A 26,465-nucleotide genomic window follows, 5' to 3' on the forward strand; every position below is an offset into this window, starting at 1 on the left:
TGCCACTCCTATGTCTCCTGTCTGAGGGCTCCCACCGCAGGTGCCTGCTTTACCACTCTGCAGCAGGCCTACATTTTAGGGATTAACATGCTTCTTGGGCAGCATCAACCCAGCACTGAGAAATACCATCATGAGCAGCTCCCAGCACTTGGAGGAGACACCCCTCCATACACTGTGTGCTGATTGCTAGACCTCCAGAAGGACTGGGCTCCGGGTACCCACGGTGGACATTATCTCTCTCATGCCTCAGCCGTTGCATCCTGGGACCACTTCACATTTAAACTATTGCACTCAAATCCTCACCTTGGGGTTTATTACCCAGGAAACCCAAATTAAAAGTGACCGCTGGTCAGCAGGTTGAGAGGCAGTACACATGGTTGCAAGGGACAAGGGCTTTGGAAGCAGCATTTCCAGGCTTGAGGCCCGACCTATTGGTGATGTAGCCATCTGTGCCTCATCTGTAAAGGAGGCGTTGTGATGATCCACGCCTCGTGGTGTCTGAAGGGATTAAGTGATACGTGTCAAGTGAGCATTCAATAAACGTTGCTCTTATTTCCAGGAGAACAAACGCAGGAGGAAGCTGGTTGAAAGAAATAAGTGTGCCCTGTGTTTAGCCTGCCCTTCTCCCCAGCCAGCCTTGGCCTCCTGCCCCGACATCCCCCCCTCTGCTGTTGGGGGTGGCCGTCTCCACCGCCGACTGGCTCTGCTCTCTAAGAATAGGCTTCCCTCGCAGATGGCATCTCTCTGGATCTTGCCAGAGCATCTGGTGCCTCCAACTGCACACTCCAGGGAGGAAGGCGGGGTGGTCCCCACAGAGAGGAGCAGAACCTGTCTTCAGCAGCTTTGGGAAGAGCCCAGCTTCACTCCTTCCTAGCTGATCCTCCATTTTTATGATCTGTATGTAAGGATTGCCAAGGGGCCATTGGCACACAGGGAGGAGCTACTGATGTTCCTGAATGGGACTTCCAGAAACAGCATAGTAGATTAATCTGCAATTACTGCCTGCTACATTTGTATGAAGTCTTTTGACCTGCAAGACTTAAAAAAATATCTTATTACTTAATTAACTTTCGCCCTTTGTGGGGGATTTTAGTTTTGTTTTCTAAAGACAGGGCATCACGTATCCCAGGCTAGCCTCTAACTCAGTATTCAGCTGACACTGGCCTTGAACTCCTCATCCTTCTGCTTCCACCTCCTAAATGCTGGGATTGCGAGTATGTATCACCACGACAGTTTCCCTCTGTGGCCCAGGCTGACCTGCAGCTCCCTGGGTAGCCTAGGTTAGGCATGGCAGTATATTCCTGTACCTTCCTGTAGTCCTCACTTTTTGAAGGCAGGGACCAGAACTACACGAGAGAGTAGTGCTCTCTCTCAAAACGTGCCCCTCTCCCTTAGTATAATACTCAGAGGTGGTGCACTCATTTGATCCCAGCATTTGGGAGGCAGTGGCAGGCCCGTGAGTTTGGAGACCACCCGATCTGCATAGTAAGTTCCAGGCCAGGCAGGGCTATATAATGAGACTCTGTCTCAGACGAAACAAACCATCAAGCTGTGTAATGGGGAAAGTCAGACTCTCTCCTATACCTAAGCTCAGTCCTGGCTCAGTGGCTGAAAGCACTGACTGCTTTTCCAGAGGACCCAGGTTGATTCCCAGCACCCACATGACAGCACACAACTGTTCTATCAATTCCAGGGCATGCAGCACCCTCTTCTGGCCCTCTCAGGTACTACCTGCACATGGTGTACAGGTATAAAAGCAGGCCTACTCCCCCTAGGTATAAAACACATACTCAGGTTTTTCTTCTACCACGTACCTGTGGGCCATGTTGTCCCAGAGGCCATGTTGATGTCCTTGACCTGTGCCGCCACTAAGGACTACTATGTTGATGTCTGTGGGCTGTACAACCACAGAAGACCGTGCTGAGGTCTGTGGCCATGCTAAAACTACAGAGACCAGGTGCGTGGCCATGGTCCATGCTGTTGCTAGAAACTACGTGGAAGTCCATGATTCGTTCTCCCAGGGACTGGAAAGGGCAGGGACGCCACTTCTGCAGTGGTAACAATGGCTGCTGACTCACAATTGAGAAAGAGGGACATAGAAGGCTTCTGTCACAGCTTCTCCCCACCCCCACTTGCCTTTAATCCCAGCACTCAGGAGGCAGAGGCAGGGGGATCTCTGTGAGTTTAAGGCCAGCCTGGTCTACAAAGTGAGTTCCAGGACAGCCAGGACTGTTACACAGTGAAACCCTGTCTCGGAAAACTAAAAGAAAATTATGATAAGGATGCTGAAGTGTAGCTCTCCATAACCAATGTCAGGGGTTTGGGTGGGGAAGGACTCAGTTTTTGTTTGGGGGGTTTTGTTTGTTTTTTGAGACAAGGTTTCTCTGTGTAACAGTCCTGGCTGTTCTGGATCTTACTCTGTAGATCAGGGTGGCCTGGAACTCACAGAGATCCCCCTGCCTCTGCTGATATTAAAGGGGTACGCCACCACGCCCTGCAGGAGTCCGTTTTCTTTAAGGGTCTGGCCATTAGGGATTTGACTCCACTGCGTATATAAACAACACAAATTGGGTTTGTTTTATTTTCTTATTCTTTTTTTTTGGGGGGGGGGGGTCCCAAGGAGGAGTGGGCCTAGGAGGACTGAGAAGTGAATGTGACCAGGGTGCATGATGTGAAATTCCCAAATAATCAATAAAATGTTGGAAACATAGATTTTTTTTATAAATCTTATTTATTATCCTGTATACACACATGCACGTGCCTAAAATTAAAATGATCTTTTTTAAGTGATTATTTCAGCCCCTCCTTTTACCCACCCGACTCCACTTTCCCAGCACCTTGGGCAGGTCCATACTACGATGAGTAACAATGAACCCCCGCAGACACCCTGGACCTTCCAGAGACGGCTCCCAAATCCAGGCCCTCAGACTTCCTAGTGAAGGGGGAGGATGGCGTTAATTTAGGGCCCTTCTGCTTCTCCACTCCCAGATTAGAGATCACTAAGCAAGCCCGTGTGAGAACAACAATTTGCAGACTGAGATGCCAAGAAACTGCCCGTGTTTGACACTTTCCACTCAAGCCTTCCACGGCCAGGCCCCAGAAGGGATCCTGGCAGCAGCCTCTCTCTTCACATTGTTCCCTTTACCGCTCTGTGAGTGTGTTTGGTTTCTAAGAAGCCGGCTTTGAACCCTCCGTTCTCCTAAACTAGAACGCGGTGTTCTGCTTCCCAGAATGAAGCCTATGACACCACAAGCTGTGGCTTCAGATCATCCTTTTGCTTTGACAGATTAGAGCGTATTGATAAAAAGAAAAGTGTTTCCCCCCTTCCCTTGTCTTGTTTCAGATTCCTAGGGGGAAAATGTCTTACTTCAGCCCTGAAGGCCATTTTAGAGCAAGGGTTCTGACCTTAAGCAGAGGCAGAAGAGGCCAAACACGCCCAGGAGAGGAAAAAGGAAAGCTGAGCTCTCTTGTGAATGTCAGACTAGAAATCGTCTAAACACAGGGCATGGGGACCTGGCTGCTTTGTTTTGTTTTTTTCCCTTCACCAGAGACTCTGCTCAAGCGCTCCCATGGAAGTCGTGACTTAGACAGAAAGCCGGCAGAACAGCATGCCAGTTTTGGTGTGAATGTCACAATCTTCTCTTTACTCTTCCAGGCTTCTCCCTGTGGGATGGGTGTCAGCTGAGAGTCAGGACTAGGGCCAGGCCACATCAGCTCTTTAGAGGCTTCTTTTGGAGAGCCTTTATTTATGTCATGAATTCCTCTGGCATCTGTGGGAGCCTGTCATCCCCTCTGACGGTGTTGTTTCCAAAATCCATGCAGTCAAGTTCATAGAGCCAGGCTTGACAGAGGAGGCCGGTCTCAAAACAAACAAACAAACCAAAACAACAGAACTTAAGAACTAATGGAATATCCAAAAACTGTGACTTTAAAGATGTATTAAACTCAAGCAGTGTCTTAGAAAAAGCATGCAAGCAGGGCACGCGTAGGCGGAGCTGTGAGCGCCTTTATGTGTGTATGCAATGCTAGGGTTTGTACCTGTGCAAACCCTCCTATCTGTTAGACAAGAGTCACCAACTGAGCTATATCCCCAGCCCTGGAAGAACTGTAATTTCTGTTGCTCATGTGATTTCAGCATTCAGGAGGCAAAGCAAGGTGAACCATGAGTTCACAATCATCCTCTGCTTCACGCAGTGAATTTGAAGCTAGTGTCTTAGATTTTTATTTCAGTGATAAAACACCACAACCAAAAGCAACTCGGGAGGGAAGTTTTTATTTCATCTTCTGACTACTCAGGTCACACCCAGTCACTGAGGAAGTCAGGCAGGAGTGAAAGGCAGAAACTAAAGGGGAAGCCATGAAGGAACTCTGCCCTGGCTTGCTCCCCTGGGCTTCTCCCCCCCACCCCCGCCCGCTAGCTTGCTCAGTTTGTTATCTTATATACCCAGGACCACCTGTCCAAGGATGGCACTGTCCTCTCCCAGGTCAGTCATTAATCAAGACGTGCCCTATGGACACGCCCACAGGCCAATCTGATGGAGGCATTTTCTCAATTGAGCTTCTTCTTCCCAGAAACTTGACTTTGTGTCAAGTTGACAAACAAAGAAAAACACAAAAAAACTAACCAGAATAGGCAGTCTGGCCTATATATGGCTGTCCCAAAATCCAAAATCAAAACCAAGGGGTTTAGTAGTTAAGAACTTGTAGTGCTCTTGCAGAGGACTGAGTTCAATTCCCAGCACCCACACCTGATGCCATGAGCACCCGCACTCACAGACACACCTTCCCCTAGATATACACAAAATTAAAAACAAAGTATTTTGAAGGATGGGTATCATGCATGCATATGCCTTTAATACCAGCATTGGGGAATGGGCAGGAAGTTGTGAATTCAAGGCCAGCTTGGTCTGCATAGTGAGTTCCAGGACAACCTGTCTCAAAAACAAAAACAAACAAAAAAAATTCTCTTTGGGGTTAAGGGTGTAGCTCAGTGGTACAGAATTTGTTATCTGCCTAACCAGTTGTTGTAAGTTGAGACTGTTTGTTTGTTTCTCAGGTGCCCAGACCCGAATAATCACACAGAAACTGTTTCAATTACAACACTGTTCTTCCAGTGACTCATGCATACTCCTAGCTAGCTCTTACATCTTAAATTAACCCATTTCTTTTTTTTTTTTTTTTTTTTTTTGGTTTTTCGAGACAGGGTTTCTCTGTGGTTTTGGAGCCTGTCCTGGAACTAGCTCTTGTAGACCAGGCTGGTCTCGAACTCACAGAGATCCGCCTGCCTCTGCCTCCCAAGTGCTGGGATTAAAGGCGTGCGCCACCACCGCCCGGCAAATTAACCCATTTCTATTCATCTGTGTATCACCACAATGCTGTGGCTTACCTATAAGGTTCTGTTCTCGTATCTGTCTCCTTCGGCAGCTACATGGCATCTTCTTTACTCCGCCTACTCTCTTTCTATATCTCTGTTTGGATTTCCCACCTGGCTTTGCTCTGCTAAGCCATTGGCCTAACCAGCTTTATTCATTAACCAATGGTAATAAAACATATTCACAGCATACAGAGGGGAATCCCACATTGAGTTGTGACTTATGGATATTTATTCCTTTTATTGTTTTAGTTTATTATCATTGTTGTTGATATTTTGAGATAAGCTCTCACTATATATACCTAATTTAATTATTTTAATTAATATAATTTAATATGTAATTGATCTAAAACTTTGTTAGACCAGACTGTCTCTGCATTCAGACATCCTTCTGCTTCTGCCTCCCAAGTGCTGGGTTATAGTCAAACACAATATACCCTCTTCTTCCTCCTCTGCTCCTCCTTTACATTAAATAACAAAATCCAGCTGGTTGCTGTCATACACATCTATAATCTCAGGGTTCAAGACTAAAGAGATGGCTCAGCTGCTAGAAGCATGTATTGCTCTTGCAGAGGACCCAAGTTCAGTTCCCAGCACCCACATCAGGTGATTCCCAAGGACCTCTAACTCCAGCTCCAGAGGATCTGGTGCTTTGACTTCTATGACCACCTGTATTTATATGCACATACCATCCTAACACATGTACACGTAACTGAAAATAATGGATGATCAGTCATGGAGGTGGTGGCCCGTATCTTTAGGAAGGGAGATCTCTGTGAATTTGAGACCAACCAGGACTATATAGCAAGTTCCAGTCCAGCCAAAGTTACATAATAAGATGCCATCTCAAAAAGTACGAATATAAAACAAAACAAGAGGGTCAATGGTGGCATACGCCTTTGTCCCAGCACTCAGGGAGGCAGAGGCAGGCGAATCTCTGTGACTTTGAGGCCAGCTTGGTCTACAAAGCAGGTTCCAGGAAAGCCAGAGCTACACAGAGAAACCCTATCTCAAAAAACAAAACAGAAACAAAAAAGAAAAGCAAAACAAAATAAGCAAACAAAATGTATATATAATCCCAGGACCTCCAGGTGAGGCCGGAAGATCACAAATTTGAAGCTAGAGCATCAGTAGCAAGATCCTATCTCTTTTTCTTTCCTTTTTTTTTCAGATTATGTTTTTGTTTTTATTTTTTTTGAGACAGAGTTTCTCTGTGTAACAGCCCCAGCTCTCCTGGAACTCACTCTGTAGGCCAGGCTGGCCTCGAACTCACAGAGATCCACCTGCCTCTGCTTCCCAAGTGCTGGGATTAAAGGTGTGTGCAACCACCACCCAGCACAAGATCCTAGCTCAAAACACAAAAACAACCAATAAACTAAAAAACTAACAAAAGAAAGAAAAAAGCCCAGGCATGGTGGTATGCCCTTGTGACCCCAACACTCAGGAGGCAAAGCCCACATGCTTGAGGCCAGCCTGGAAGACATAATGAGTTCCAGGCCTGGACTACATAGGGAAACCCTTTCTTTTTTTTTTTTTAAGATTTATTTATTTATTTATTATGTATACAGTATTCTCAGTACTCTGCTTGCAAGCCAGAAGAGGGCACAGATCTCATTACAGATGGTTGTGAGCCACCATGTGGTTGCTGGGAATTGAACTCAGGATCTTCGGAAGAGCAGGCGGTGCTCTTAACCACTGAGCCATCTCTCCAGCCCGGGAAACTCTTTCTTAGCACAACAAAAATCCAAACCAAAAATAAAATCCTCTGTGATTTAAAGGCGTGATGAGCCTAGCCGTCACCCTGGATACCTGCAGTGCGCATACATGCCTAGGGAAAGCACCGGGCCTGCGCCAGGGAATACCAGTGCCATGTGAGTTAGCTTTGGCAAAGACTTTTCTGCCTTCACAGGAGGAACAGAGCACAGGAGCTCGGGGTGCCAGCCAGAAGCCATGTGGTCCAGGGTGTCCACAGCTTGTGAAGGAAGAGTGGGTGGGTCTGGGGTATCCTTGGAGAAGGGCACAGAAGGGTGAGAGAGATGAGGGGGCAGTGAGTAGCCCCCATGTCTCTCTGCTTTGGAGTTTGTCTCTGGCCAAGAGAGAGGCCCTGGACCTAGTGCCCCTCCCCTGTTCCTCTTCAATCCTCCCCTGCCCTTCATGGCCCTTCTGAGGCCAGCCGCCTACCAGACCCCTGGCATGCCAGGCTTCGCAGCTGGCCCTGATTGTCATTGCTCCCCAGGGAGTCATGGGAACACACTCCCCCTGCCCTCTTCACCCCCCTCTTCCCAGACGAGGCCAGGCCCTAACAATGCCCCCTCAGCCAGCCAGTGGCCTGGACACAATGCTCCTGTTTCGGTTCATTGCCAGCCCCAGGAGCCCTGCTGAGTTTCCTGGCCTGTTTGGCATATATATAACTCTGGCTTCCAGAGGAGATTTTTTTTTTTTAATTTAAAAATAGTGTGTGGGCGGGCATGGGGGGTGCTGGATGGCTCTGGCTTTTCCAGTGAATATCTTAATATATTCTAAAATGTCTTTCTTCCCTGCGCTTTGCCCTCTCCATAGCTGCAATTGTCCTTCACCTGTCAACCCAACACAGGTGTCAGCTACAAAATGGTGGCCAGCATCTGCTGACGCTGAAGACCATGGTGGTAAACTGAGGGCTTACGACATGGCAAGGGCTGGGCCCTGCACATATGTGTCCAAGGAATAGAAACCAGAGTCCTGCAGGGAGCGAGCTTGGCTTCTCCCACCGTTATCACTCCCAGCCCCAACAGGCATTTGCTGTAGACGGTAGCTCACCACCTCTAAGAAGCCACTCAGGACCTGAGAAACATGATCATTCTGATTCCCTAACAAGGAAAACAGGGCTGGGGTCTAGCTGAGTACCAGAGCACTGCCTAGCATCCAGCTTCCGATTCTCAGCACCAGAAAAGAGAGGAAGGGGAGGGTGGGAGTATGAGAGAGAGCGAGCAAGAGAGAGAGAAAGGAGGAGACATAAAGAAGTTCAGAGATGTTAAAATATGAAAATGTTTCAGGACCCAGGTATGGTGTGCACACCTACAATCCTAGCACTTAGAAGCCGGGAGACTAGAGAGTCAGGAGTTCGAGGTCATGCTCGGCTACATGAAATCCCTTGTCTCTTTTCTCCCTGCCCCCAGAAAAGGTCCAGGATCAGTGGGATAATGGAGTCTCCGTAGCACACTCCATTGTCCTCCAAACATATGTCCCCTCCCTGTCTCTGGGCCTGTCTATGACTCACAGGACCGGGCTATTCTGAACAGCTCTTCTGTTCTCCAGGTGAGCAGGACTAGTTTTTCTTTTTGGAAATCTCAAAATGAAAAGGTAGAGAAACTGCCTCCCTTTCCATCAAGTGTGTGTGTGTGTGTATGTGCGTGCGTGCATACCTATATGTGCTTGCCTGTGTGTGTACATGTGTGCGTGTGCGTGCACATACATGAGTGCATGTTTGAATGAGGGTCTCATACAGCCCATGCTGGTCTTGAATTCACCATGCAGCTAATATTGTTCTTGACCTCCTGACCTTCCTGCCTCTATCTCTCAAGAACTGGGATGGTAGGTGTGTACCCTCTTGCACACTTCTATTGAGAGTGTCTCATTCCTATTTTATACATCTATATCTCTATATCTAAATCTCTATCTATCCGTTTTTTAGAAAGAGCCTCACTGTGTAGCCATGGTTGGCCTGGAACCTGTTATGTAGACAAAGCTGGCCTTGAGTTCGTAGAGATCCTTCTGCCATTACGCCCAAAGAAAATACATTTTTAACATTTATTTATGTGGGGAGGGTGTGTATGTGGGTTAACAGTCTCTTCTCCTTCCTTGATATGAATTCTAGGGGCCCTTGGGCTAACTGAACTCCAGTCCTCAGGCTTGTTGGCAGGCCAGCTCACTGTCCTTTTATTACTTTTAAAGATTTTTAAGATTTATTTATTTTTGTTTTATGTGTATGAATATTTTGATACCCCATCTTAAATTTTTTATTTTATTTGTGTGTGTGTGTGCATGCACGCATGAGTGTGCATGTGTGAAGGTGCCCATAGACGCTGGATCCCTGGAGCTGGAGTTATGTAGGACTGTGAGCAGACCTAAATGAGTACTGAGAACCAAGTTCGAGTCCTCTGGAAGAGTAGTACGTACTCATTTTGTTTTGTTTGGTTTGGTTTTTCCAGACAGGGTTTCTCTGTGCAGCCCTGGCTATCCTGGAACTCGCTCTGTAGACCAGGCTGGCCTCGAACTCAGAGACCCGCCTACCTCTGCCTCTGGAGTGTTGGGATTAAAGGCTCATGCCACCACCACCTGGCTTCATCTCCATACTTAATAGCAGCTGACATTGCATTGAGCGCTCTTGGCACATTAGGTACTGCTCTAAGCACCCGGCAGCTCGTTCACTATAGCAACAGCCTCCCTATCAGACAAACATTGTTATTATCATGATTTTATTACTCCCATTTACAGATGAGGAATCAGAGCCATTGGCTCTAAGAATCTCCAGCCTCATCCCCTGGTCAGGGCAAGCATGACGTCACTCTGCATGGTTTGCCCTCTCTCCCTCAGACGTTTATCCCACTGAGCCTATGGGCTGACTGAGGGCCAGAGCTGCACAGTGACCCCAGGAATGTCTACTTCCCTATACTCCCACGTCTGTATCTCATCCCTCATGGCCTGCCGAGGGAGCAGCTGTGCTGGAACCAATCAGTGCCTGTGCAGTATCTTATCAATAGTGTTGTGACATTTACTCTGTGCCCTCCTGGAACATCAGAGCAAGTACGGTCACAGTAAGGGAACAAGGCAAGCCAGGAAGTGAGTATGGGGATGGGGGTGGGGGACAGGACATGACAGTGTCACAGGAACTGCTCAGTGCCTTGATGGCCTGGTTAGTATTGCCAGCTATGATAGGTCTTGTTTTTGCTACACGTTGAGACAGGGGCAAGTGTAGCCCAGGCTAGCCCTGAACTTGCTGTATTGTCAAGGGTATCTTTACACTTTTGATCCTTCTGCCTCCGTCTCCCTAGTGCTGGGATTACAAGTGTGCACCACCACAAGTTTTTAGCAGAGCTGGAGATGGATCCCAGGGCTTTGGCATGCTAGGCAAGCAGTCTCAGCCACGGGGTTACAGCCCCAGACTCTATGGCTGGTTTTATCAGGAAGCCAGGTGCTTGCAGTTCCACAGTAAGCCATTCTGTAGGCCAGTTTGAAGACTCCTTGCCATGTTCCCTTCATCTGACCCTGGCACCCATCTCAGAACAGTTACCCCACATTCCGGGGCTGGGGAACACACAACCCTTCCAGAAATACCTCACTGCCCCTTGTCACCCAGCCAGGATGAGCTGGGGTCTGCGGCTCTGAAGGCTTGCCTTTGTATAAGACCACCTCTCCAGCAGGCAGAGGGCCTACTCAACCAGAGCTGGCATGGTGACAGACCATCTCTAGGGACAGTAAATTGCCAGTCAGTGTAGCATCCTGGGATCACTCAAGGGGAAGGAGGAACCGCAGATGCAGAACTCCTCTGTGCCTTCTGCCAGGACTCAACAATGGACGTCTCTGTGTCTCTTAATAACAAGAAGTCCCCATAGAGACATTTCTCCCAATTATGTATTCCTTGTAATGATGGGACACTCATGTTTAGAATTTTTCTTTCAAGCTAAGATGTATAAGTATGGGAGGTTGGTGTGGAATAAATAGCTTTCAATTATCTCCGTCACTTGTCAAACTTTTTAATGAGCGTACTGTGCCGGTCCATGGAAGCCATTCGATTCTTCAGCCTTGCCCTGGCCTGCGGGCTCCAGGTGGCTCCCAAGACCCGACAACGGCAAACACACACTAGGTGTTCCATAGACGCCGTGGCACAGAAGAGAGCGCCTCAGGAGAAATGCGAGGCGTGGGCTGAGAGGTCTAGCCTCTGCTGCGTGGGCTGAGAGGTCTAGCCTCTGCTGCGTGGGCTGAGAGGTCTAGCCTCTGCTGCGTGGGCTGAGAGGTCTAGCCTCTGCTGCGTGGGCTGAGAGGTCTAGCCTCTGCCGCACCACTCTGCCTCTTTTTTGTTTGTTTTGTGCTTTTCGAGACTGGGTTTCTCGGTGCAGCCCTGACTGTCTTGGAACTCACTCTGTAGACCAGGCTGGCCTTGAACCCAGAGATCCATCTGCCTCTGCTCCCTAGTGTTGGGATTAAAGGTGCGAGTCACCACTGCCCAGCCCGTTCTGCATCTCAGAAAGGACCAAAGGCAAGATGTCTCCAGGTACATGGCACAGGGCCAGGAGCTACTACCTCCACAGACTCCTTTAGAGAGGAAGTTGGTGTAGATGGTGGGAGGTGTAGGTACTAACCTAGCCAGAGTCCATCCTAATACCCTTTGAAAAGAGCACATTATATCCTGACCTTGGTTCCTGGAACATTAACAGAGACTGGCAACTATCAAGGGCAGCCCTGGATTTTTCAGAGGAACAGACTAAGTTTCTACCTCAGTTTGCTGTGTGACCTTGAGTTGTGAGGGACCCTCTCTGAGCCTCTTCCTTTCTGCATCCTACAGATAAGTAAGCTTCACTTAAGGGATGATGAGGTTGAGAGGAGAGGAGCAATTGAAGTGGCTGCCCAGTGATGGTGGATTAGTTCTTGGACGCTGGTCCGCCTGGCCTCTGGGGAACTGCTGACGTTGAGACAGCCTTATCAGGATCTTCCAGGCTTGGGGCCAAGGGGCCTATCTCTCCGGCCCTTTTCAGCTGTCCACTATTAACAGATCCAAAAGCCCTTATCTCATCCTCCTTTTCCCTCGGGGAATTCTGGTCTTCACCTCACACTCCTTTCTGCTGCTCAGCACCTGAGAGTTGGTGGGAATGAGGAACCGTCTGTCTCCTTGACAGACTTGAGATTTTTTGTTTTTTGTTTTTTTTAAAGAAAGGGTCTCACTAACTGTGACTGGCCTGGAACTCATCACATAGACCAGGCTGACCTTGACTTCACAGAAGTCCACCTACCTTTACCTCTTGCGTGTTGGGATTAAAGGCATGCAACACCTTGTCTAACATAAACTCGGCCCCTGTTTTTAATGATGGATTAAGATTTTCCCTCTGTGGCCCAGCTGTCCTTGAATCTGTATATTCAGGGGATCTTCCCGCCGCAGCCTCCTGAGTACCCAGGACTGCAGGCTTGTGCAGGATGTATAGTTGAATATTTTGGGAGGATGAGCCTTGGCCTCTACAACCCTGGGTAGTATAATCTTTTAGCCTACTAGGTAAACACAGTTTAATCATCCTAAAATGGGGCAATATTATGTTCCCCCCCAGCAACCATCTTGATCCTTGACATATAACAGATGCTCAGTCAGTGTTTGTCGAATGACTATCGAGCAGCTTTTCAAAAGCAAGTGTCATTGCTAATGGGTCCCCTGGGAAAGCCCAGAGAAAGGAAGTGCTCCATCTGGAACCAGACTGTGTCAACCTCTCTAGCCCCCGCCCCCCCGTCAGTCAGTGTCTGCCCTGGTGGTGTTGAATGAGATCTAGCCCTCAGTTTTTCTACTGTGGTGTTGGGGGTGAGCAGCACAGGCGTGGGGACAGGCAGACCCCAGGGCTAGGGATCCAGTGTGGGCCAGCTTCTGTCACTAGCTGGGCTCGTGAGCACCATTCCTGAATGAGCCTCATTTCCCCATCTGTGCAGAGGCTCGTGTGCTCTCTTGGTCCTTCCCAGTTCTGACACATCCCAGGATTGGCAATGAGTAGTTTCACAAACTGTTCTCGAGAAAGACACTCTTGGTATCTTCCAAAGCACCTCAGAGTCTATAGAAGACTGTCTAGTCCCTTATGCCTCCATCTCTGGAGAATTTGAGGAGACTGAAGCAAGGTCTAGGTGCCCGCCTTTTACAGGAAACTGAACTAAAACCCACCCTTGAGAGCTTCAGTGTGATTGTTTTCAGACAGGATCTCATGTAGCCCTGGCTGCCTATGTAGCCGAGGATGGTCTGGAACTTCTGGTCTTCCTGCATCAACCTGCTGGAGTTACAGGTGTGTGCAGCTATACCCAGCTGTGGGAACTGTAATTTTTGGCTCCCTCCACAAGTTTATTATAAAGATATATCAATTCGTTGTCAAAGATTCTCTGTCAAACACATTCTCTGGAATGGGCACAAGTGTCCCTTATGGGTTTTTTTCTTTTTTTTTTATTTAAGATTTCTGCCTCCTCCCCGCCACCGCCTCCCATTTCCCTCCCCCTCCCCCAAACAAGTCCCCCTCCCTCATCAGCCCGAAGAGCGATCAGGGTTCCCTGACCTGTGGGAAGTCCAAGGACCACCCACCTCCATCCAGGTCTAGTAAGGTGAGCATCCAAACTGCCTAGGCTCTCCCAAAGCCAGTACGTGCAGTAGGATCAACAACCCATTGCCATTGTTCTTGAGTTCTCAGTATTCCTCATTGTCCGCTATGTTCAGCAAGTCCGGTTTTATCCCATGCTTTTTCAGACCCAGGCCAGCTTGTGTAATATTTATTTTTTTTTCTGTATATAGCCCAGGCTATCCTGGGACTTAAGCTTTTCCGGTCTTGGCCCTCTAAATGCTGGAGATACAAGTGTATTTTTCGAGAAGCTGCTTGCAAAATGCACATTCCTGAGCTCTCGGAGATTCTAAATTGGATCTGGGTGTGGAGGCACAGACCTGTGCGCAAGCACTCAAGAAGCCAAGGCAGGAAGAATACCTTGATTCAGTTTGGGCAACATAGCAAGATTCTGTCTCTTCAAAAACAAAACAAAGCAAAAACAAAAGGTGAGCCAGCGTAGTGGGGCACCCCTATAATCCCAGCTTTTGGGAGACAGAAACAAATGGGTCTGAGTTCAAGGCCAGCCTGGTCTACTTAGGGAGTTCCAGCACAGTCAGAGCTACAGAGTAAGACCCTGTCTCGAAACAATAACAACCAAAATATAACGAAACAAACCCCCAAAATAAAAGACCCAAGAGGTGGTGCGGAGGGCTGGAGAAGGGTGGGAGGTAGGGGTCGATTCTAAATTGGCCAGGTTGGGGTAGCCCAAAGTTAAGAGATGCCCTATCATTTCGGAAGCCTTGGGAAATCACAGCCTGCTCGTTGCTTCCTTGCTCACCTTCGCTCCCAGCCTCCATTTCTCTCGTGAGAAATGGGTATGACAAGCAGCCCCTGCTAGGTCATCCCAAAGCAGAGTGGTCAGAGCTGGGACAGAGAAAAAGTAGCATGGAGCAAAGGAGCAAGGAACCCTGGGCTGAGAGCCCTCTGGAGGAAGCCATGCTTACAGAGGTCTTGCTGTCAGTTACTCTGCTTGTGGCCACCCTGCCCCCAGTGCAGGAAGCTAGTAGGTCTTGTTAAACCTTTCACATCTCTGTTCCCAGTGTTGGCACGATGCCTAGCAGAGAGGACAATACTGGTCAGATGGGCTGACCTGAGCAATGAGAAACGGTGGAGATAGCCCGGGGCCTCAGGATTAAATGTGTACACTCTCACCCCCTTGCGCTGCCCTGCCGCCCTAAGTGAGGTCTCATGTGGAGATAATTTAATGGCCGATTCTCTTCACGTTGCAAGCTTTCGCTGTTTCTCTTTCCGTCTTTCCTTTCCACTGAGTCAGGAGGTCTGCACTGAAGTTGGGGCACTGAGCAAGCTCTCAGACATTTCTGACTTTTTAAGACAGGGTCTCACTGTGTAGTCCTGGCTGGCCTGAAGGTCTGCTTGCCTCTGCCTAACAAGTGCGGGGATTAAAGGCAGGCGCCAGTGTGGAGTGGGCAAATGAATGAACGCAAACTGGGCGCTAGCTACTGAAGGAATTTCAACTAAAATCAGACTGAAATCAAAGCCAAACGTCCCTGCCCACTTCCTGGCACCCCTCTTGTGTTTGGCTTATAGGTGACAGGGTTAGGGAAGAGCACAGAGCTGTAAGCAAACGGTTTTTAGAAGCGGAGATGTGGCGGAAGCGAGCTTCGGAGGTGAGCCTGAGCGTGCGGAAGAGACAGTTTCTGGCATCTGAGCTGAGGGGGTGGAGGCCACAGGTTGAGAGTCTAGGGGTCATGTGTCATGGGGGGGACGATGCCTGCGGGACGTGCAGAAGCGAGTACGAAGTTTGTTCCGTTCTCCAGTCCCAGCCACCCACGAGTGGGCGGTGGAGGGGGCGGGGTCCCGGCGCCCACGCCTCCAGCAGGGCACGGCTGGAGGCAGAAGGGAGACGGCGCCCCGCACCGCCCGGACAAAGCCTGCGCGCGCCCCGCCCCGGGATTGGCCGCCCCGCCCCGGGTCCCGCCCTCCATCGCCGGCCCCGAACTCTGCACCCAATGTCCTTCACCGGCGCCACTGCCGTCACAGCCGCCCCAGCCAATGGAGATGGCGCTCGGCGGCGCGTGGCTCTTTCGCGGCAAAAAGGATTTGGCGCGTAAAAGTGGCCCGGACTTTGCAGGCAGCGGCGGCCCGGGCGGAGCGGGATCGAGCCCTCGCCGCGGCCTGCAGCCATGGGCCCGCGCCGCCGCCGCCGCCTGCCTCCCGGGCCACGCGGGCCGTGAGCGCCATGGCCGTGGCCCCCGCGGGCGGCCAGCACGCGCCGGCGCTGGAGGCCCTGCTCGGGGCGGGCGCGCTGCGGCTGCTCGACTCCTCGCAGATCGTCATCATCTCCGCCGCGCCCGATGTTGGCGCCCCGCAGGTCCCCGCCGGCCCCGCCGCGCCGCCCGCCGGCCCCCGCGACCCCGACGTGCTGCTCTTCGCCACACCGCAGACGCCCCGACCCGCGCCTAGTGCACCGCGTCCCGCTCTCGGCCGCCCGCCGGTAGGGACCCTAGGCGCGGGCGGGGGAGGGGCGGGCTGCAGCGCTGGGCGGTGCGGAGCCTGGGCTGGGCCTCTGGGCTCCGCCCCGGGGCGCGCGGTGACAGACTGCCGGTCCCTGTTTGCTGCGCCTTGCTCTGGGCCTCAGCGTCCTCACCGGAGCGTCGGCGTCGTTGATGATAATGGTTCACGTGTATGCAGCTAGTGCTTGCTTAGTGCACGCCCAGCCTTTGGCACACTTAGAATTTCGGCCACAGTTCTCAACTCTGCTGTGAGCTGGGTGTTGTCACGTGCCCATCTGCCAGAGGGAGGAACTGAGGCCCAGACAGGGAAGTGCTTCACGGAGCTGCAGGTGGTGGGACAAGGATTTTAACTAATGTCTGCTGGCTTGCAGCAGGACTTAGGGTTGGGTGGTAAGCACGGTTGTTTGTGGGAGGTGAAGGAGCGTGACTGTTGGCGACCCCTTGGGGAGACCTCTCCTTAGTGCCTCGATGTTGGATTGCCAGGTGCAGGCCTAGCCTTCCAGGCCTCTGGGGATAGGCCTCCTGACTGGGAGGCCTTCTCTGCAGGGGCGGGGCGCTGGGCCAGCTGCTGCAACCCTTCCTCTGCCTGTCCTTCCATCTGCCACCCTTCCAGCCCCTGGTTGCCATGGAACTTTATTAATCAGGCGGGCAGACCCTCGAGCCTCTGGAAGACTGGGTGGGCTGGGCCCCTGAGATCTATGGAAGGGGCCTCCAGTGCCTGGAGACGTGGGAGGGAGATCCCTGGATAAAGTCTCCACTTATCCCCGAACAGCAAGAAGCTCAAGACCAGTTTAGGCTGGGGGCCTAGAAAAGGCAGCTGAGTCAGTGGACAGTGGAAGCTTGGAACGTGGATCCAAGCAGGGGCAGGCACAGGGTGTGGGCCACCAACTTTATTGTGGGGGTGGAGCAGACAGGAGGGGGGTTCTCAGCAGGGGGCTTGGAGCAAATGGGAGGGGCAGGGCCCAGAGTAGAAGCTGTTCAACTGCTGATGGGGGTGTGGGTGGCAGCTGGTCCCTGAGGCATCTTGGGAAGGCCCATAGCCCCCTTGGCCCTGTGCCCAGTGCTGCCTTCCTTCCGGAATCACCAAGATGCTAATAATAATAACAATAGCAGCTCCGATCGTTTCGAGGATGTTTTGTGTGCCAGGCCCCGTGCTAAGCACTTCATCCACTTATCCCTGTGGGCAGCCTTGCTTTCTGATCCTTCTTAGAGATGGGGAGCCTGAGGCCCAGAAATGGTGGGACTTCCCCCAACCATTCAGCCAGGGAGTGGTATTTCCTGATTGTTACTGGCCCTTCCTCCCAGTGAGATCTGGCTTGTTACTTGGTGGGTCAGCTAGCTTGCCTTACACTCCGGGGGCCTGTGCTTGCAAATAGGAGCTTGAGGCCTGGCCAGGTAGTCTACATTGGACGAAACATTCCCTTTACTCCAGCTGACTTCCTGAGTCCCACCATTGCATGCTTGGTGCAGAGGTATTTAAGGGCCCCCTGCCCCCATGGTACTTAAGGGCCAGCCCACATTTTCTGTGGGAGAGGCTGACAACATCCTGGAGCCAAAGGCCGAGAATGCAAATCTGGATTTTGGCCTCTACTGACTTTGCTCTGGCATTTTGGGGGCAGTCCTTGAAATAAGCTACAGGCTTGGCTTCCACCCAGTAAGCACTTGCTGAATGCTTCCTGTGTACAGAACTCCATGCAATTCAGACATTCCTCTCTGCCCTGCCTACCTCTACCTGTCATAGCTCTCGTGTGTGTGTGTGTGTGTGTGTAGGTGTGTGTGTGTGTGTGTAGGTGTGTGTGTAGGTGTAGATCCTGTAGGGGGAAGCGAAGACAACAGAATTGCCTCACGTTCAAGGCCAGCCAGGGTTACATAGTGAAACATTGCCTTAAGAGTAAATTAATTTTTAAAGATAAATGTGTTCGGGGGCTGGAGAGATGGCTTAGGGCATCCAGAGGACCCAGATTCAGTTCCCAGCATCCACATGGCAGCTCACAACTGTCTGCAACTCCAAGATCTGACACCCTCACACAGACACATGCAGGCCAAACACCAATGCAAATAAATAAAAAAAAACAAACTAGCATGCTCTGCTGTGACAGCTAGAGTTTGCATCCCAGCACCTATGCATCCCAGCACCTACATTGAGGTCACAGATGCCTGTATAACTCCAGCTTCAAGGGATTTGATGGTGCTTTTTGCCCCATGCCCACATTTTCATATACACTCAAACAAACACACAAATATCTTAAAGAGTAGATTAATTAAATAAAAATATATCAAAATGCCAAGTCTATCTTGGTTTATTGGCATATTTTATAATCCAGGCAGGCAAGGGTACTGACTCCTGTCCAGTGCCAGCCTACACTGAAAGACCTTACAAAGCTGGTAGCAAGAGGCTGAGTTTCCCATTATACACATAATACCTGTGTGCTGTAGGACGTACACAGTACTGTGCATTAGGTCTGTGGAAAACAGTAGAAAGCCATTTATGGCCCAGGACACTTGTTTATCCCTGGCTGGTCACTGCCTGTTGCTGAGTGCTGTTGGGGATGGAACTCAGGATTTACAGTATGCTGAACAAGTCCGCCAGTCCTCAGAATTTTTTTTTTAAATAGTTCTAAAAATTGCTGTGAGCCAGGTGTAATGACAGTTCCTACAGAGTAGAGGGGTAAGGTCAGGAGTTCAAGGCTTTCCTCGGCTTCCTGTCGCGCTTGAGGCCAGCCTGGGCTATTTGAAACCCATCCGTGGCCGGGCGGTGGTGGCGCATGCCTTTAATCCTAGCACTCGGGAGGCAGAGGCAGGCGGATCTTTGTGAGTTCGAGGCCAGCCTGGTCTACAAGAGCTAGTTCCAGGACAGGCTCCAAAAACAAAGAGAAACCCTGTCTTGAAAAACAAAATAAATAAATAAATAAAACCCATCCGTGTTCACACAGTACGTCATCCTCATTGCCCTGGCTCTCCCACAGGAGTTGCTGTTTCTGAAACATGCTGTTAGAAGCTCAACTAGAGAACAGCCCCTGAGATTTTTTAATTCGGAAAGGGACCGTCTATGTTAACCTGCCACAGTGGTCCCTTGTGTGTCTGTGAGCAATCTGCATTGGCCTGGGCCTGCTCGGTATTTCACTGAGACTGCCTGCTGTCCCAGGGTTTGCTAAGTGTGCAGTGTCTGTGACCCTTCTGTGGATAGCTGTTGGAGTCATGCAGCTGTGTTCACCAGTGAGCATCTTCACTGTCCTTTTAGGATCTCGGTGTTCGGGTTGTCTGTCTAGAGGGAGCGACAGAAACGGGCATCTGTTTGGCAAGGGCCAGCTTGCTGGGAGAAGGCATTCCCGGCTCGCTTGTATATGGGGTTCTTGCTCCTGGTGGGGCTCATGCAGCCCATTGGGGTGTATATCTTGAATTTCTCCCTGGCTACAGGCCCATCCCAAAGTGGAGACCACCATAGGCTCTGCTATCAGGCGTGTGTTTGGTGAGGAAATGCAGGGAAATGCCCTGCACAGACAGCATAGGCCGTCTCTGCCTCCACACGTTCCTCTCTCTTCCTCGTGTGCCGTAGTCCTCGGTTCCCAGGAGTCAGTGGCAGCATGAGAGGGTGGGAAGTCTAGTCAGCACCTGTTGACTGGCATTGAGACACTGTCTGAGGTGGAGGGATAGGAAGGAAAGTCAGACGCCTCTGCAGCACTTCCAGGATGTGGGAAAAGGCTGGGTTTGAGGCAGTCCAGACAGAAGAGTAACTTCTCTCTGAAGTGATTGTTACAGGGGTCCTGCAGGAGGGCGCTCCAGGTGTGAGGAGGGGGGCAGAGGGTAAGCCTGAGAGGCAGGGATCTTAGGAGAAAGGCTTTGCCGTGGCAGAGATGTGGAGGGAGACCAGGACGGGGACAGCTGGACCGTCGGGTGTGTGTGTGTGTGTGTGTGTGTGTGACAATGGCTGTGGGTAGCATTCTTGGCAAATGGAGGTGACAGGTGGTGAGCCAGGTTGAAAGTGGGTTCAGCTGAGAAAGGCCTGTGGCTGGTGAGAGGACAACAGGCCTGGTCCCGTTAGGGTCTCCTGTCTGTTGGAGGGATTTCAGGATCCTTTTCCATCTCTGCGTGTCTAGCCTAAACTGGAGGGCATGGGGAGTAGCAGCTTGGGGTCCTTCTCAGACAGACCTGGGTAGCAATTGTGGCTCTGTCACTTCCTGACTGATCTTGAATATGGGTTGTTTGTGTCTGCAAAGTGGAGCCATTGCGGTGTTGCCGGTCCAAAGGCATCAGCTGCTGCCATGGTTATAGATAGATGTGCAAATGAGTTAAAAATTAGAGACGTGCCTTATTTGCCCTAGGGACCTTACCCTTCCTTGGTGGCTTATGTGGTCTCTGTGGCCAGGACTTGAGGAAGATTCAGCTGGCGCTTCTGGCCTGGAATGGAAGCTGCTGCAGACAGAAAACGGCCTGGTTGTAATAGGGAGGCAGGACTAAGGCTGAAGGATTGACTTCCAAGCTTGTGGTCCTCCTCACCTAGGGGAGCTCCCGGCTCTTGGCCAGCGGGGCTTATCTTTGGGGCTGGATGGGCATATGACACAGCAGCTTTTCTCCTGCCCCTTTCTGTCTTGTGGAAGGTCCAGGGCCTCAGTGACCGGTCTCAGAAGTGACACCATCACTTCTGGCTAGCATTTAAGAGGAAGGAAGTTAGCACTTGTCTTTGAAAGAGGTATCGGAAGTAGCAAGTCCTGGTGGCGTGTGCCTGTAAGCCTATTATTCGAGAGGTAGAGGCAGGAAGAAGAGTGGTTTGAGGTCAGCCTGGGCTACACAGTAAATTTGAGGTCAGCCTGGGCTAAATAGTTGTAGGAACTGAGACGACTAAATGGTAGATTGTGTTAGTGTATGCAGGGCTCTCGTTTTAATCTCTAGCATCACAGCGATGCCTTGTTCTTGGATGGTATACTGTGATAAACACCTGTTGAACCTAAAACTTGAGCTCAGTCTTCAGTCTTGCGCTTGAATGATTTGTGTGGTAGGATAACGAATGCTTAGGATCTGTCTCTGCTCGCATACCTAGGCATCCTGATAGAGAAAATAGGACTGGAGTGCCAAGCCCTTAGCTAAGCCTTTTGTGTGGTCTCACTCCTGGTTACTGGGCTTCTTTGTGTTTCTGCTACAGGTGAAACGGAGACTGGATCTGGAAACTGACCATCAGTATCTGGCTGGGAGCAGTGGGTCGTTCCGGGGCAGAGGCCGCCACCCAGGGAAAGGTGCTGGTTGACTCTTAGCTTCTCAGGCTCAGATTCGGGGTGGGCATGCTTGTAGACTCGGGGGCCCCAGCAGGCAGCTGGAATGGCTGGCTGACATGACTTCCTCAGGCCTTGGAGGTGGGGAGTTCCCCAGCCACAGAGGAATGCTTTGGTTGGCAGACAGCAGCCACAGGGCCTTTCTGCTTGGCCTGACTAAGAGGAAGGAGCCCTCTGCCTCCCAGCTCATCTTGCCACTCTGCAGTGCTAGGGAGACAGGACTGTTGGGGGCAGGCTGCGTGTTTGAGAAGCCCTGCCTAGCCTAACCCCTGCCCCCCAGGTGTGAAATCTCCAGGGGAGAAGTCACGCTATGAGACATCGTTAAATCTGACCACCAAACGTTTCTTGGAGCTGCTGAGCTGCTCAGCTGACGGTGTTGTTGACCTGAACTGGGCGGCTGAGGTGCTGAAAGTGCAGAAACGGCGCATCTATGACATCACCAATGTCCTTGAGGGCATCCAGCTCATTGCCAAGAAGTCCAAGAATCAGATCCAATGGCTGTAAGTACTGACCAGTCAGGTGGGCTGGTGGCAGCCAGACCAGGCCTGCAGTGACTTCCTGCATTCGTAACAACTGGGAAATCAATGTCCGAGGAGAGGTGTCTTACCTGGGTGATAGACGAGGAGGGACATACAGATCTCACAGATCTAGCTCCCTATGGCTGTACAAGGTGTCCTATCTAGTAAACACACACACACCCGGTGAGGGTTCCCTCTTCCCTTTCCCAGTGGTGCCCATTTTTGGGCCACTGTGCAACCATCATTCCAGCTTTTGCTGTCAACACGGAGGTCGGCCTTACAGCTGTTTTAGTTTTGTTACGACTTCTCCCTTGTGCCTCCCTCTCTACCCAGGCGTCCTACTGGCCTCTGTGGCACATCTGCCTTCTTGGTTTTTGGTGGATCATTCTTCATTCTGTGTTATCTTGTCATTCTGTGGCATGTCTGTGCTGTTGTTTTCTTCCCAGGCTCCTTGGTGGGGTTATGTAGGTATCTGCCGACAGGCTAGGTATTTTACTAAGCCCATGCCAGTCTAACTTGGAGAGCCAGGGAGTGGAGCCAGAGAGGGGAAAGAGCTCACCTACTTCTCACAGAACAGTGGCGGCGGCAGACTGCCTTGGGTGCCAGGACTGGTGGATGGGGTCCCGAGGGCAGCTGCTAACTCTTCTCTGGCTTCCTGCAGAGGCAGCCACACCATGGTGGGAATCAGCAAGCGACTTGAAAGCCTGACCCAGGACCTACAGCAGCTGCAGGAGAGCGAGCAGCAGCTGGATCACCTGATGCACATCTGTACCACACAGCTGCAGCTGCTTTCTGAGGACTCAGACAGCCAGCGATATCCTTGAGTTGGCAGGGGGTGTGGAGGACAGGCTTGGCCGGTGGCGGCACCACACTGAGACACAGAGGTTACCCAGGGCTCTGGATTCTAGGATTCTGGCTTTGGAAGCAATGCCTGCCTCAGCATTTACTCACCATAGCACACTGAACAAGTGACTTGGCTTTCATGGGCCTAAGTTTCATCTGTATAAGAGGATAGTAACCATTTCCAAAATTATGCATATTAAAAAAAGAAAACAACTTTAATCCCAGCACCTGACGGGGGGTGCTCACTGTGAATTTGAGGCCAGCCTGGTCTCTAGAGTAGGTTCCAGGACAGCCAGGACTACACACAGAAGCCCTGTCTTGAAATACAACAACAACAAAAAAAATAAGAAGAAAGAAAGAAAGAAAAGAAGGGCTGACAAGATGGCTTGATGAGTAAAGGTGCTTTTGGCCAATCTTGACCATCTGAGTTTAAGTCCCAGTGAAGGAGAGAACTGACTCCTGTGAGCTGTCCTCCGACCTGCATGTGTGCACGTACACACACACATACCTGTGGCATGTGTGTGCGTGGACACAAAGACACAACATAAGTAATAAGTTTTAAAATAAGTAATACATATTTAAAGAAGCCCAGAATTGGAGAGTTGGCTCAGCACTTTTTTCGCAGAGGACCCAAGTTCAATTCCTTGCATCCACACGGTGGCTCACAACTGTTTGTAACTCTAGTCCTAGTGCATCTGATGCCCTCTTCTGACCTCTGAAGGCAGCAGGTACACGCGTGGTACACAGACACAGAAAAGTCCAGGCTGGGTGTGGTGGTACACACCTTTAAAATCCCAGCACTTGAGAGGCAGAAGCAAGTAGACACCTGAACTCAAGGCCAGCCTGATTTACATATTTCCAGGCTAGCCAGGGATACACAATGAGACCCTTTCTCAACAAAACAAAGATGTGTCCAGTATGATGGTGTGTGCTTGTAATCCCAGGGCCAGGTATGAGGCAGAAACTGCCACATATTCAAGGCGCTTCAAGGCTATTTAGTGAGGCTGTCAATAAAAATAGTCACAGGCCACTGGACTACACGGTGAGACCCTGTCATCAGAGAAAAGGTAGTACCAGTAATTACAAGCCTTTTATTTATTTATTTTTTTTTGGTTTTTCAAGACAGGGTTTCTCTGTGGCTTTGGAGCCTGTCCTGGAACTAGCTCTGTAGACCAGGCTGGTCTCAAACTCACAGAGATCCACCTGCCTCTGCCTCCCGAGTGCTGGGATTAAAGGCGTGCACCACCATCGCCCGGCAACAAGCCTTTTCTTAGTCATTGATTTAGTGCCTGATTGTAGCTTCAAAGTTAAGACCTTTTAATTCACAAAAAGAAACTTCATTAGAATATCTATCTTTTTAGTAAATACCATTGATTAACAGCAAGATTGTCAAAAACAATTTCCACCTCCCAGCCTGGAGACTTGTTGAGCATTTTATGTGGAATTATTGCAGGCAGCCATTAGTTTAGAACTGGATGGGTAGATCTCTGTACAGATGTGGCAGTTGAGCTTAGGAGTGAGGCTCTGAGCACCTACTATGTGCCAGGCTGTGAGATGAAGGAGTAAAAACAGGAGTGACTAGATAGGGGTGAAACTTCATATGTGGGCTGAGTCCTGGGTTCCTCAAAGGTCAGTGGCCCTTGACTCCCCCAACCCTGGCCTATGTGACCTGCCAGGACCTTCGTAGCATAGCGGACCCTGCAGAACAGATGGTCATAGTGATCAAGGCCCCTCCTGAGACCCAACTACAAGCTGTGGACTCTGCAGAGGTGAGATTCGGGACCCCAGGCCTGATCAAGACAGGGTGGGCAGGGCTGATGGCCACCTGGACCTCAGTTTACCCTGCCTGCTGCCTCCGTGCAGACATTTCAGGTCTCTCTTAAGAGCAAACAAGGCCCCATCGATGTTTTCCTGTGCCCTGAGGAGAGTTCAGGAGGCATCAGCCCTGGGAGGACCCCATGCCAAGAGACATCATCTGGGGAGGACCGGACCTCTGACTCTGGCACTGCAGGACCTCCACCATCAACTCCTTCCACATCCCCGACCTTGGATCCCAGCCAATCCCTGCTAGGCCTGGAGCAAGGTAGGTAGGGGCAGGTTTTGATCTCCTGTTTGGGCAGTCAGTCATGGCAGCCCCTTTGCTGCTGAGCTAGCTCTAACCTGTAATGCCTGCTTTCCCCAGAACCAGTATTGTCACGGATGGGCAGCCTGAGGACCCCCACGGAAGACCATCTGTCACCGCTGGTGGCTGCTGACTCACTCCTGGAGCATGGTCGAGAAGACTTCTCTGCGCTCCTCCCTGGGGAGTTCATCAGCCTTTCCCCACCCCATGAGGCCCTTGACTACCACTTTGGCCTTGAGGAGGGTGAAGGCATCAGAGATCTCTTTGACTGTGACTTTGGGGATCTGACCCCTCTGGATTTCTGACGGAAGCCTAGGCAGCCAGGGCGTCTACCCTGTCTGCAGCTTTGGAGCCTCCTGCCCTGGGCCATCCTTCCTGCCTCATTGGAAAAGCACGATTCATACCCTCTTCTCTTTGCAGTAGCTTCTAGCTCTGGGGTTTGGCTGCTTCAAGATGAGCAGACCAAAAGGGGAAGGATTTTGTATGGTGTGTGTGTGCATGTGCACGCGCATATACACCCCACACTGCGCAGTGTATGTGGGGTATATTCTGTGTGTGTGCGTGCGTGTGCATGTGTGTGTGTACCGGGGAATGAAGGTGAACACATCTGTATGTGTGCTGCAGACACATCCTGGTGTGTCCACATGTGTGCATGAATCCATGTGTGCGCATTGGGGTGGGGGTGGGGCTCTAACTGCACTTTTGGTGTCCTTGCTGCAAAGGCCCTGTGAGGCCCAGGGTGGCTGCCTGCTCCCAGAATTCTGTGTCAGCCAGGCCAAGTGGGACAGCTATCTTGGCTAGCTGGGATTGCAGAGCGGCAAGAGCACTTCTTAAAGGTTTTCCGATCGAAGCTTTAACGGAGCATTTATTTATTTATCGAGGCCTCTGGCAAGCCCGGGGAATAAGCTAAGGGTGGGAGGGATATGGGGCTGATACCCCTACTTCCTATACTCTGAAGCAAGGGCAGTGTCCCATAGCTTTTTTTTTTTTCTTTGCCCAACCCCAAAGGAGCTGAGGCCCAAGTAGTTTATTTATTGGGAAAGTGGGAGGCGGGAAACAGACTGACAGCCATGGATGGGGAGGTGGTTCCCTTTCAGAAGGTTGTGCCAGCACCCTGGCTGCACCCTTTTGGATTTGAGGTGGGAAAAGCGAATGAGGGCCTTCACTGACAGGGTGGACAGGAGGGTGGGTGTGGGGTTCCTCCTGTGTTTGGAGTGCCCCTCCATTATCCTCCCCACCCTCCAATCTGCACTTTGATTTGTTTCTTAACACTTCTGTTCCCTCCTGCTTTGATTTTAATAAATATTTTGATGGTGTTAGGCCTGGGTTTGGGACTCCACACTGGTGTGAGGCTAGGGTCGGAGGGATTACTCATTCCCTGTTCCTATTAAGTTCCTCTCCGAATGTGACCACTTGAGAGGAAGAAAACTGACCCAGTGACTAGTAGGAAGCCATACATATTTCCTAAGTGCAGAAAGGGAGTGTTAAGAGTCGGCTTGCTGTGCGCCTTCCGGACATTTCTGAGCATTAGTAAAGATGCAACAACACGGTGAAG

The 26,465-nt window shown here is 50.8% G+C and overlaps 1 protein-coding gene across 1 annotated transcript; it reads left to right on the forward strand.

The window, feature by feature from the left end:
- The first annotated feature begins 15,759 nt into the window (after nt 1-15,759).
- Nucleotides 15,760-25,760, forward strand: E2f1 (E2F transcription factor 1). Its single transcript, XM_041670470.1, has 7 exons — nt 15,760-16,141; nt 21,301-21,391; nt 21,708-21,927; nt 22,607-22,759; nt 24,443-24,557; nt 24,652-24,871; nt 24,971-25,760. Exons 1-7 carry the CDS (start codon nt 15,887-15,889, stop codon nt 25,213-25,215), a joined length of 1,299 nt encoding a protein of 432 aa, XP_041526404.1. The 5' UTR covers nt 15,760-15,886; the 3' UTR covers nt 25,216-25,760.
- The last annotated feature ends 705 nt before the right edge of the window (nt 25,761-26,465 follow it).

Source organism: Microtus oregoni, unplaced genomic scaffold (assembly GCF_018167655.1).
Source record: "Microtus oregoni isolate MIOR12 unplaced genomic scaffold, Mior012 000020F_ref0000438, whole genome shotgun sequence".
Taxonomy (NCBI): domain Eukaryota; kingdom Metazoa; phylum Chordata; class Mammalia; order Rodentia; family Cricetidae; genus Microtus; species Microtus oregoni.